The sequence below is a fragment of the Hordeum vulgare genome, chromosome 2H (assembly GCF_904849725.1).
Source record: "Hordeum vulgare subsp. vulgare chromosome 2H, MorexV3_pseudomolecules_assembly, whole genome shotgun sequence".
Lineage (NCBI taxonomy): Eukaryota > Viridiplantae > Streptophyta > Magnoliopsida > Poales > Poaceae > Hordeum > Hordeum vulgare.
The window spans coordinates 192,460,816-192,474,106 of NC_058519.1; the positions used below are offsets into that span (position 1 = coordinate 192,460,816).

Genomic DNA, 13,291 nt, shown 5'->3' on the forward strand with positions numbered 1-13,291 from the left:
ATCCTTGGAAATAGCTACTTTGCCAAGTCCCAATACCTTGCTTTTACCTTTATCAGCATATGTGATTTGCTTCAGAGGTGATGGAGTTAGTGGCATATTCATCAGTAGGCTTTTATCACCAGTCATGTGATGTGTGCAGCCACTATCGAGAACCCACTCAGTGTTTTTGGGTTTGTCATCCTACAGATGAATTAGTACAGCTTACCATCTCATATGCTTCAAGTTTGAAGAATATGATACTAATTTCATCAGTTTAGTGATTTCATCACAACAGAAATGTAAGGACGTGTGAAATATTTCTATTTCATCAATCATTAGCTTGCGTCCTATCAAGCATTTCCTCAGGTCTCCAGCAAATTCTTCAGATGATGATTTTCATCTGGAGACCTGACCTGCAAAAGTGATTAGTTTGATTTCTTCACCACCCACATCTGAAGGGGTGGCAAAGCGTTCAACATCCTGCGAGCACCATATGAGAAAGGTTGCATTGAAGCTAATGCACTTCTCTTAACAGTAGGGGGGTTAAAGTACTCATATGAGTATGCAGAGAACTGGTTTGAGGATTTATGAACATAATGATTTGAAGAGTAGCGCTCATAATCATATTCCTTGTAGTTTCCCTGCATGTTCGACGTATAAGCACGGGTATGAGCATAGTTTTGACCAGTTGAGGATTTTGATCCTCTTGAAGACTTTGGTCCTCCTGAGGAATTTGATCTGGGGTTCAGATTCTTCAGAGGTGATGTCATGAGGACATTCACTTGAAGATTTTCAAGACAGCTTTTGGGAACCCAGATTTTCCTCAGAGGAGGGCCATTCCTGCAGTTAGTTCCAACATATCGAGCAAATACTTTACCAGATTGATCTTTGAACAGTTTATAGTTGGAATCAAATGACTCATCCGAGGAATAGGATAATTCACATGAGAAGCCAGTTAGATTAGATGGATCAAAAGGAGGCCCAGTAGCAGCAACCCATGAGGTTTTGGGATACTGCTCAGGTTTCCAATAAGATCCATCAGCATTCAATTTCCTCTCAAAGGCAATTCCTTCTTTCCTCGGGTTCCTGTTCAGGATCTGCTTTTTGAGCACATCACAGAGGATTTGATGTCCTTTGAGGCTTTTGTACATGCCTGTCACGTACAATTCCTTCAACCCTGCATTTTCATCAGTGACATTTGTGTTTTCCTCAAGTGAGGAAATTGACACAACAGGTGCAGTTGAAGAATCTGTAGCAGTGGTAGCATTTGAAGATTCTGGTGAAGAATTAGCAGTTTCACGATCAATGCATTTAAGACATGGAGGAATAAATTCAACTTGACTAGCGCTGATCTGTTGAGCTAGTAATGAATCATTTTCAATACGAAGATCATCATAAGACATCCTCAGCTTCTCAAGGTCAAGCTTCCTTTGAAGAAATTCATAGGAAAGCTTCTCATGATCAGTGAGGAGTGTATCATAACGATCCTGAAGAATATCAAATCTAGACTGAAGATTTTTCATGTCATCAGCGAGGATTTGATTAAGATTCATTTCTTAATTCAACAGATCATCACTTTTGTCTAGCAGTTTTTGAAGCTTTTCCAGAGCAGTTTGTTGTTTAGTGGCAATGATGGCAAGTTTACTGTAACTGGGTTTTTTGTAATCATCATGTTCACAGTCACTTGAATCATAGGAGGAGGTATTATGTGATACCTTTGAACCTTTTGCCATGAAGCAATAGGTTGGAGCGAAGTCATCAGCATAGTCATCAGTATGGATGGTGCACTCATTTTCTTCAATGTTGAAGATTGACTTGCTGACGAAATTGGTTGCTAGTGCAAGACTAGCCTGTCCGGATTCTGAATCTTCTCCAGAGCCTTCTTCATCATCACATTCTTCTGATTCTGCCTCGGAATCCATTTCCTTGCCAATAAGTGCCCGAGCCTTTCTGAAGCTAGTCTTCTTGTGTGAGGAGGACTTTGAAGATGAGGATTTTGAGGATTTCTTCTTCTTCCTTGAGTCATCAGAACTGTCATCCTTGTATTTCTTCTTCTTTGATTCCTTTCCCCACCGAGGACAATCAGCAATGTAATGACCTGATTTCTTGCACTTGTGACAGGTCCGTTTCTTGTAGTCCTCAGATGCAGATTCTGATTTCCTCATGTCTCTTCTTGATGATTTACCGAACTGGCCTCGTCGTGTAAATCTCTGGAATTTCCTCACAAGCATTGCAAGCTCCTGTCCAAATTCTTCAGGGTCACAACTGTTGTCATCTGTTTCTTCTTCAGATGAGGAAATTGCTCTAGCCTTCAGTGCTCGTGGTCTGGAATAGCTTGGTCCATATAGATCTCTCTTTTCTTCTTGCTGGAATTCATGAGTATTTAGCCTTTCAAGAATATCAGCTGGATCTAGCATCTTGTAGTCTGGTCTTTCTTGAATCATCAGAACTAGAGTGTCAAATGAAGGATCCAAGGATCTCAGCAGTTTCTTCACAACTTCGTGATCAGTGATGTCTCGAGCTCCCAGTGCTTGCAGTTCATTTGATATATCAGTGAGGCGATCAAAGGTGTCTTGGAAGCATTCATTGTCATGTCTCTTGAAGCGATTGAAGAGATTGCGAAGAATATCAACACGAGAGTCACGCTGGGTTGATACCCCTTCATTTACCTTGCACAATCTCTCCCAGATCAGTGTTGCAGATCCCAAAGCACTTACTCTTCCAAACTGACCTGGGCTAAAATAGCCACAGATTATGTTCTTCGCTTGAGAATCGAGTTGCTTAAATCTCTTCACATCAGCTGTAGTGACACTAGCAGAAACGAGGGGAATGCCATTTTCCACAATATACCAGAGATCATTGTCAATTGCTTGCAGATGCAGTTGCATTTTGTTCTTCCAGAAAAGGAAAGTTCTTCCCTTCGTAGGTGGGACATGGTGCAGTCACCTTGAACATGCCTGCAGTCGACATAACTAAAACTCCAGGTGGTTAAACCAAAATCACACAGAACAAGGGAGTACCTCGCTCTGATACCAATTAAAAGTGCGTTATATCGACTAGAGGGGGGTGAATAGGAGATTTTTAGAATTTCATCACTGAGGAAATTCCTTTTGAGGAAATTCCTCACTGATGACTAACTTACAGCGGAAACAGTTAAAGATCAGTTGTGCAATTGTTCACAACAGCAGTATTACAGAGTGAAGATTATGAAAACAGATTGCACAGCAAGCAGGCACGCAGAGTACAGATGATGATTTACTCAAGTGAAGAATTTGGGGTTGAGGAAATTCAGAGAAAGTCTTCAGCAAATTCTTCAAACAGTCACAGCGAATGTCATCAACACATAATACAGAGAATGTAAAGAGTTGAGGAATTAGAACCCGATTCTTAGTGAAGACTGTTGTTGATGACCCAGTTCCAACTGCTGTGACAGTTGTACATCTGGTTTGGAGCGGCTTGGTATTTAAACCAAAAGGACACCCAGTCCCGGGACACACAGTCCCTACCGTATTCTCCTTGAGCTAAGGACACACAGTCCTCGCCCAACACTCGTGGTAAGTCTTCAGGGCAGACTTCCAAACCCTCACAAACTCGGTCACCCGGCGATCCACAATTGACTGCTGGATTGCTCTAGACCATGACGCCTAACCGTCTGGAGGATGCACAGTCCTCAAAGGTAAAAGGCTTCAGTCCCACACAGGAACAACTTCTTCAGTGATGCTCAATCACTAGGTTTGGTTTGTGGTTTCGGTGGGTGGTGTATTTCCTCACTAATGATTTACTCTCGAAAGCTCTGAGGAATTGGGTTGCTCTTATGACAAGTGTCAGTTTCTAACGGAGCAGCCAACCAGCTAGTGGTTGTGGGGGGCGGCTATTTATAGCCTGGGAGCATCCTGACATGATTTGACATTAATGCCCTTAAATAATATGACCGTTGGAGTGGATAAGATCAGTGACTTGGCGTGGCTTATCGAAACGGTCGGGACTCTCAACTGTGAGAGTCCTCATGTCACTCATATTCCTCACTTGAGGCTTTTGGTAGGATTTGGCTTGGGTTGAGCATCATGAGGAAATCCATTCCATAGTGTTACTTTGACCCCCTTTAACAGTACGGTGTTCCTATTCATCTAAAGCGAAGAAAGTAAAACAAAAAACAAAAATCTTCACGCTTCAATTTCTTCAGAACAATTTTCTTCAGGAACCACCGATCTTCTCAATATCAATATCTTCATGAGGAATATCAATTTCATCGCAAATTCTTCGCGATTCATTTCTTCAGCTTCAGACCAATTTCTTCAACTGAAGACATATATTTTTAGGGGTCGATATTCTTCAAATATCTCAAACTCCTCAATGACTTATAGATCATGTGTACACTTAAAAACACATTAGATACTTAACCTATAAGTCTTCAAACCACCAAAATCACTAAGGGGCACTAGATGCACTTACACCCGGGCGGGCCTGTGATGGGCTTGGTGGGCCCGCGGCGGCTAGGATTGGTGGGAGAGAGAGAGGGGAATTAGGGTTAGTTGGCGCGGATCCCGAGGTAGAGGGTGGCAGGCTGTCCCAAAATAATAGGAAGCTCTATTTATAGACAAACGGGGGGGCTCGGTTAACCGGAATCACGTTCCGGATCCAACTGTGCGGTCGGATTCGGACGATTCCAAACGCGGGAATGGGTACGCGGCTGTGTAGAGGGGATATCCGGAGACGAGAGGGAGAACGGGCGGCGCGGCAACGCAATTTAAAACACCGACAGACGTCCGACGGTAGACCGAATACGGTGCCGCTACGGTCGACCGTTCGGGTACCAGACGGTCTCCGATCGCGACGAAATTCGACAGGCGGCCTCGCTATAACTAATCACGACCGCACGTCAAATCTCAACCCGATCAGAGAAAGTTTTAAACGCACTTTAAAAACAGGGTTTCGACGGTGTCGCGGGCGCGTGCGTGTGCGGTCGGACTCAGAACGGACAACGACGAGAACCGGCAACTATTAGCGGATGCAAGTTTTGAAAACGGGCGGCAACGAAGACGCCGATGTGCAGATGATGCGCATGATGCGATGATGATGCGTCAAATATAAATAGACACACGACGAAACGGAAAGAGAGGGGAATCTTCTGGAACGTCGGCATCGGGCTGTCACAAGTCTCCACTGACATGGACGTACAATAGCGCCACCTATCGAAACCATGCCAAAAATCGCCGTGTCAACTTCTTCGCGTTTTATCTTCCTAACCTCTACTCCTTTACATGTGCAAAGTCTTTACTTTTCCGTTGCCATTTATGTTGACTAGCATGTGTAAGGTGCACTAGACTTGTTAGAATTGCTGAAATTCTTCCCTCTATCAAAGTTGCTAAGGCTAGGATTTTTATCTTGACAAGTAGTCTATTCACCCCCCCCCCCTCTAGACACATCTTCTATTGATCCCTCACTGCATCTTCTTCCACTTCCATTGCCATCACTTCTTGTTCCTTCTCCAATGCCACCACAATCCTTGTTGTGAAGTACGTCGTGGCACGATGGTCATGGTGACGCATGTACTCTCTGTATTTGGCCCACTTTGCCCTCTGTCGAGCGTCGATGGAGTCGGACAGATTCGTGGGCCGATGAAGGATGTCGACTGATAGAGCACCCTTTTGCGCATCAGGAACTAGCGTCTTCAACTCGTCCGATGTTGCCTTATTCACCATAGCGTCTAACTCCTTGTGCACGTCTTCCATGTTGATGAAGTTTGAGCGGACTTCCATGATGTTCTCGAACTTGGTGCGACCATCGAGCGGGCATCCTAGGAAGAAAGCCATCCATCCAATGCCCCAAGGGAAGGGTTTGGCGATGGGGTTGGAGTTGCTGTTGGGCTTGGGGTTCGAGCTACCATTGGAGTTCATGGCGATGGGTAGGAGGAAGAGTGAGAGACAAAGAGGGTTAACTGAGTGAGGTGTTGGGTAAGTGGTGACCGTTGGACATGGTAAATAAAAGGCTCTCAACTCTTCATAATGCAAATCGACACGGACAACAAGGGCAAGGACGTGTGCTGCCAATGAAGCACAACAAGGGCAAGGACGTGGTGCCGCCCTCGGAGGTGGAGCCGCAGACGCCCGTCCAGGTGCCGCCCACGGACGATAATGAGGCGTTGGAGGATCCCCCAACGGCAAGCGTTGGAACTACGACCACTACCATGAGAAGGGTTGGCCAACTCACTTCTGCAAGGTGACCATGGCTCCGAAGCTGGAGGCCATACCAATGCCCCTCGACTTCACGAAGCATTTCCCATCCGTGCCGACGAAGTTCAAGCTCAATACGAACACCGACTACTCATGGAGGGTCACTGTCCGGCTGATGAATGGTAGGGTCATCCTCGATCAGGGTTGGGCCACCTTTGCCGTCGTCCATCAGATCAAGATTGACTAGATGATGACCTTCAAGTTGCTGACTCACGACACGTGAAGGTCATCGTCTTCAACGACGAGGGCATTGAAGTGGTGACCAAGTGTGGGAGGCACGACGACGCCTTCGCCGTGAACGCCTAGGACAACCCTTCCTATGCTCCAGCTGGTTTAGTTTCATGTGGTACTTCTTTGCTTTAGAACTGATATGTTTAAGTGTTGCACAATATTTAGAACTGCATGCTATGGTTTAGAACTATCTTCTCTTATGTGTGTTATTCTTCATGCCGTTGTATACTGGTAACCTTACCACCGCGCCGAAGAGGTTATCACACAACAGGCGTTGCATGCAACCAAATACCATGCCTTGTGTTTGCGCGTACACAAACGGACAACCAAATACCATACTTTTCGTTACATCCCATGCATCCTAGAGGGTATGCACGCAACCAAACTAGGTGCAGATGTTGGTTTTCTGCCTATTTTATCTTAACTAGGCCCGTTAAGCCACGCTTCAAGGGTTAGGCTCGCTTGAGAAGGCTACGAAACACGTCCCTAGGCAACAGTCGGGCCAGGTTTGTAAAAGGCCGACTTTTTTCTCAAGTTCAAGTCTCATGTGAAACCCTAAATACACTGTTATCAACAGGCCGAGCCTGGTCCAACCGAAGCCTGAAGCCCGACCCGAATGTTGTTTTTAAGTGCTACACGTGTCAACCTGCGTGAAGCCCAAAAGCCCAACCCAAAATACAAAAAAAGAAAAGGCCGAGCCCAGCCCAAATTATCTTCAGGGCTGCAAAACGTAGTTCTTAAGTCAGTTATTAACGTTGATCGAACAGTTAGGCTGGGGCTGTGGGTCGATGTCATGTTTGAGACTTTGTAAAAATCTAGGTAATCGTGATTGATTATTTATTACGAGGCCAACTATGCATTGCTCTAGGCCGACCTGAAAATGTCGCTAGCTCAGACGTGGGAGTTTGGACTTTGGAGGGCTGTATGCCACGAGACTCGGAGGCAATCAGCTAAACTCCGTTTTCTTCGCCGTGCCGCTTCCGCCAGGAATATCATTGCCCAAAAATATTGTCGCCCAGCGTTTGGGACGATCGCAGCACAGCGGCAACAGAATTGCCCATCATTCTCAGTGTAGAACGTACAACACCTTCGGGTACACGTACATGCATCCAAATCTCGATCCAAAGCCCAATCATATTTTGCCTAGGCAAACACTGATCTCACACTACCTGCTCATGTAATGGTAGTGACATAAGAGAAAACACTTGCAAAACCATCTTCACAGACCCATGACTATGGTATGCTCTGTGGTCTGCAGCCTCACAGCATGCTCCGTGAGTGGGGAAAATTTGACCGATCAACAAGAGCATGCCTGGAAAATTACATCCAACATAATCACCACGAATACTACACGGGAACCGCAGGAAAACTGTAATTATCATACAACTTCTACAATCTAACTGTCAATGCTCAATTCCTGGTCTACATTTAGGCAACAAATGAGGGGTGTACAGCATCATGTACAGGTGGTACATCAAAGGAGACCAGGGACTTGGCTCTATAACCTCTGTTTTCTTTTCTTCTTCCAATGAGCATATAACCGTCAGTGCCACGCAGAGGCGGATATCAACTTCCTGCTCTTCCAGCCCAGGAGCATCGCCCCATCCTTCTCCTCCAGCGTGTACTTGTCCGAGTAACATGCAAGAAGCTTCTTGATCACCGAGTTCACATACGAGCTCAGCGGGTAAGGCTTGAAGCCAGCCATGCTCAGCCTCGATTTCCACTTGCCAAGGAGCTCATGCCTCTCCACTCTGTCCTTCCCCTCGCAGGCGATGATGTTCACAATGTCCTTGGCCAGGCAGTGTTGCTCCACACTTATCCTCTCTTTGCTGTCTCGAGGCAAGTTGGCGTCGATGGACTCAAACATGGCAGAGTAGTAATCCATGGTCTCCACAAACCTCATCAAGAAAGGCGTCGTGTTGGTGTGCGACTCCTGCTCCACCAATGTGGTCACCTTCGGGGACAGCCCTTTCACCATCCGGAGCAACCCGTCCCGCGGGTTGTTGACGTCCACGCTCTCATCTGGGGTATGGTGTAGCTGGAGGGTGAAGTTGACAGCAACTGCTTCACCTGGTCTAATCTCAAGCATTTCCTTTGTGACTTGAGTGGCATAGACAGATAGAGGTGTAAACTCCAAAGGTATATTAAACTCTTCAGACATGTTTTTCAGCATGTTCCCAACTAATTCCAGACCTTCACCTCGTGCATACTCCGACACCGGGTCATCTATTCCAGTGATCCGCACATGAGGTGGACCCCCAGGCCTTGCAGCTAGAGCTTGTATCAGTGTAATCCATTGAGTCCCTTGAGCAATCTGAAAATCAATTATGTGGATCTTGTCCTCACTTCTCAATGCCTCTGCAATCGCCCCATTAGCTGCCATGTATCCAAACTTGAAGTAAGGACAGATATTGTATAAAATCTTCATGTAGGAGAGAAGCTCCTTGCTCTCCGGCTCCCGGCATTTCAGAGCACGGTAGATGTTTGTACCAGAGTTTCCATGCCTAGCAACCAAACCCTCAAGTAGGTAAGCACCTAGACGCTGGATCGGTTCCCCGTTAATTGAAACAGTCCCACGAGCTTCTTGAACAAGCTTTAGGAACTCCTCTGTCCTGTTCTCACTTAATGCCTCAGCACACTTGACTAATAGATGCTTCACAATGAGTTGTGGATCCTCCCTTAACTCCCTTTGTCGTTTCTCTGGGCGGAACTCATAGCTTGCCGTGGGGAATCCACCAGATGCAAATTGTGGTCGAACAACTCCAGGCAACGGCTGCCGTGACTCATGGCTCCATGTCCTCGACCGCTGCCGCATGAGCTGAGAAGGCTTGGTGTCCTCAAACTCATGATTTGCGCTCGTTGTTGCATCATCAGCATCAGGTGCCATCAGAACGTTCTCAATGTCACGCAAAGTCTGCTGCATATTATGTCTTGATGTTGCATACAATGGATCAGATCTCACTTGGATGTTCTCACTGATGCCACCTGCCTTTATGTATGAGCTGTCTGCTTCAAGCGGGGAGATTGGCTGGGCTGAAATGGTTTCAGTAGAGCTCTGGTTATCTGGAGTGTTGCTAAGAGCAGACAAATTGTCACACTCAAGCTGGGTAGAAAGAGGGGTGTATGGAGAGTTGCTGAACTCTAACTTCAGTGGACTAGTTTGCCAGGAAGAGTTCACTAAATTGTTCTCAGTGGGAATTTCGCAGAAGACGTTAGCACCAGTCAATCTGTACTTGAATAGCTGGTGCAAATCCATAATAAATGAGTGCCGATTAGTTGTTCATGACCTGTACATAGCAAAAGATACAATTAATAAACTGTTTATCCCATGGTAGGTGACAGAACAAATAATCAGACCAGGACATTTTGCTTTATCAGTGCAACTCTAAACATGTAATTTGGAGGAAAGGAGGAGCATGCAACAGGTGAGAAACCATAAACATTGCAAAACCCAGCACTACAGAGGGTATGCAATTCTATATCCAAGAACTTCCATGCTAGCCAGATTCAAGAGCATAGACAGTATCTGGTGATATGTGGGACAACATGAACCAACTAAACTAATATAACACTCCAAGCTCACATATGTGCATTCATATGGGTTGATTCCAACAATAAACTTAACATGACATTCCAATTCATTATGATCATAAAGTATTAACAGTGATAGTACTGTACCTTTCCTTTGGAAAAAATAACAGTATTGGTAAATTTTGCATCAAGATGGTAATTTGAGTGGCATTTTCTGAAACAGAATACATTTTCTAGTCCAACCTAAGATGAAAGTTTTAAGTTGGAAGTAGCAAAAATGATACTAAAATAAGCGAGAGCCCATTAATACAAGAATAAAATCCCTACTAACAGTGATCAATGACATCTGAGACTCTCACGGACCAAACACTAAATACACAAGAGCAAGTTCTCTTTAATTTGTCTGCTTGCCTTTCCTCTATGCATATTATACAGATTTAACAAGTAGTTCTCCAAATTCTGCATAAATCCAAATCATTCTCTGTCAAATGTCCCCATCATCTACCTACAAATCTTAAAGGATCTATCCTTCTCCTCAAGCTTAAAGGACAACCACATGTGTCAAATTCTAGCAAGGCAAGCAATGAAAGGATCTTCAATCATGAGTCTGCCAATGGAAACTAGAGGACTATAGCGGCACAATTAATGAAGAAAGGAACATGCTCAAGTATCAATCTAGACAGGAACGTGCTCAGGTATCAACCTGTCCAGAAGATCCAGCACGACTAAGAGGTTTGGAGAACAAACAACAGGACAAACTAACATTTCTTACAGCTCCCTTCAGCGCGCCCATTGACCACCCTTCACGATTAAGACATGCAACCATGAGCATTCTCTAGTTGGTTTAAGAGAACTGACCCACTGTTTGGTCACCGATCCTTCAGTGAATGCACGACTGAGACCAATGTTCAGCGGACCCTAAGATTCTCTAGTTGGTTGAAGACGATTGACCAGCCTTGTTGGTTTGACTATTGGTCCGTAGCTCTTCCTATGAATTCCCAAGATGGAACCCCCCCCCACTAGCAACAAGAAGTTTGACCACTCAGACCGTGTGGAATCAGCAGCACCTTTCATCACTCACACAAGAAGCCAATTTGTGTAACATGTGTAGTAGGCTAAGCTGCTAAGGGTAGCTAAAATCGTAGTATTGATTATTGGATATTAAGTTAGTGACGCACTCTCAAGGACCAACCTCGATTCGTTCATCTATTGGGGCACTTTGCCTGGTAAGGGAGTTCTTTTTCCATGAATCGTCTTCAGGAAAGGCAGGTCCAATTGACTCGTCAATCAAGCGAAACATAAGATTTTTTTTTCCGAGGTGTATATGTCCCAATCAAGGAGGCAGATAGATCCTGTGGTTCCTCCCCGGGAAAATTAGTTTAGACTAGTTGGAGCTACCGCATCAATCTACTACTGTATGCCTGCCTCCATGTTTCCATAAACCAGAGGCAGCGATGGTTCCATTTCTAACATGAGAATCACTAATTTGGCGACGAAATTAACTAACTCTGGAATAATAAATTCCGGGCACAAGTCCAGGCAAGTAACATAAAAGTACATCTCGCACGGATGAGCGCCCATCAGACGAACCATAAGTAGGCCATGCCCACCTAGACCTAGGAGCCAGCCAGTATAAAATTAGGAACAAAATGCAACAGTAGCCTCCAGAGCGGAAGCGGAGCAGGATCAACTCCTTCGTCCCCGAAATGGAGGTCATCCGTGGAAGCTAGAAGCGAAATGCTCTCAGCCGAGGCCTTTGGCAGGTCGAATTGGCTCAAACCAAGACGAATCCCCAACTGATTCGTCAGCTAGACACCACTCACCCGAACCACCAAACCCCGTCCAACAGCCCATCTCATCGCCGAACGAGAGCCCGGAACCCGCCCAGGATCCCACCTTCGCCCTCCCGAACTATGGAATCAAACCCGAAATAGCCAGGCAAAAAACACCCAAAAAAAGCACAGCAATTCAGCGGCTTCCGGCAAAAATCAGTCGCACAGCAGGCACGGAAGCCGACGAGGTACGAGGACGGGAGCTCTCACCTCCTCCGATCTGCACGGCCGGCCCGGCGCCTCGATCCACCTCCAGCAATCTCCCTCCCTTTCTCTCTCGCTTTTCTTCTCTCTCTCTTGTGGTTCTCGTGTCCTAGTCCCTTCTCTCTTTGCGCCCCCTCCCTCTTTTCGTGTGCGCGATAATTAATATCTATCACAAGCAAGACGGCGAGCGAGAGAGAAATAAATAAATCCCAAAGTGCCACGGCTTTATATGCCCCCGGCTCCGAGCAGACGGCGACCGTGCGCGCCTGACGCCGTCTCCCCGGTCAGCGCTCCCGCGTCCTGACGCCGTGGCTTCCGCGCCCTTCACGCCGTTACGGGCGGAGGCACGGGCCCCGTCGGATGAGGATCGGACGCTCCACCGAGCCGACGCGCAGTCACGTGCGGCGCGCGGCGAGGTGCCACGACACGCGTGACGCCGGCAGCACGGACACGCGGTCTCGCGTTTGACCTCACGCGCAAGGAGGTTTGAACGGTCCGCGGCCGTGCGATCGGGATCCGAGGGTGGGCTGGCCATCGTGTGTGTGGCCCGGGGGCTTCGGCGGTTCGCGGATGGATGCTTGCTTGGCCCGCCCGTCCGTCCGATGAGACGGGGCTGCGGGAGATAAGATGGTGACGTGGGCCCCGTGCGTTGGCGCGGGGACCACCGCGAGGAAGACGACGGAGGAGGGTGATGTGGGATGCGCTCCCGCTTTTGCCTCGGTGGTTTCCATTTCGATGGGAGAATGTGATGCCTCTTTTTTTTCCTCCGGTACAAGAAATGCGATTGGCCTGCTGCCTACTTTCCACTTTCTTTTCTCAGTATTTTTCCATTACTGCAAACTCCAACGCAAGTGGTAAATTTTAAAAATGTGCAAGCAGTATTTTTTTTTTGTGATAGGGATCGTGTACGTTTTTTACTGGATTTTATGCACTGTGCAATGGCTACGGAGATGTGACATGTAGTTCAAACGCACCCAGTAAGGTAGCTAGTTATCCGTACGTAAGAAAGTTTGCCACCAAATGTGAGCTCCAGGTCTGAACAAAGCAAGAACGTAGGCTGGCTTCTAGAAGGACGCTGGGCACGATGCAAACTTGCTGCGACTACCCGCGTTCTTAAACTTTAAGGAAGGAAGGAACAGCTGTGAATGGGCCGCACCCCATGAACTCCCCTGGGGCCCGTCGTCGTCCTATTGGAACCTAGTGGGCTTATTCTACTGGATGAGCAGGCCACTGACGTCTCACCTGATGCGGATTCGATGCGCGAGAACGAACGATGATGGG

At 46.7% G+C, this 13,291-nt stretch overlaps 1 protein-coding gene across 1 annotated transcript; it reads right to left on the reverse strand.

Moving 5' to 3' along the window:
- Positions 1 to 7,559: 7,559 nt before the first annotated feature.
- LOC123425796 (chitin-inducible gibberellin-responsive protein 1) lies at positions 7,560 to 12,191 on the reverse strand. The gene is made up of 2 exons (XM_045109533.1): positions 12,017 to 12,191; positions 7,560 to 9,730 (listed from the first exon to the last, which is right to left on the reverse strand). Exon 2 carries the CDS (start codon positions 9,697 to 9,699, stop codon positions 7,987 to 7,989), a length of 1,713 nt encoding a protein of 570 aa, XP_044965468.1. The 5' UTR covers positions 9,700 to 9,730; positions 12,017 to 12,191; the 3' UTR covers positions 7,560 to 7,986.
- Positions 12,192 to 13,291: the final 1,100 nt, after the last annotated feature.

What these genes read in the sequence shown, in the direction of transcription:
- LOC123425796 (XM_045109533.1), bottom strand. Translation starts at nt 9,699, where the DNA reads ATGGATTTGCACCAGCTATTCAAGTACAGATTGACTGGTGCTAACGTC.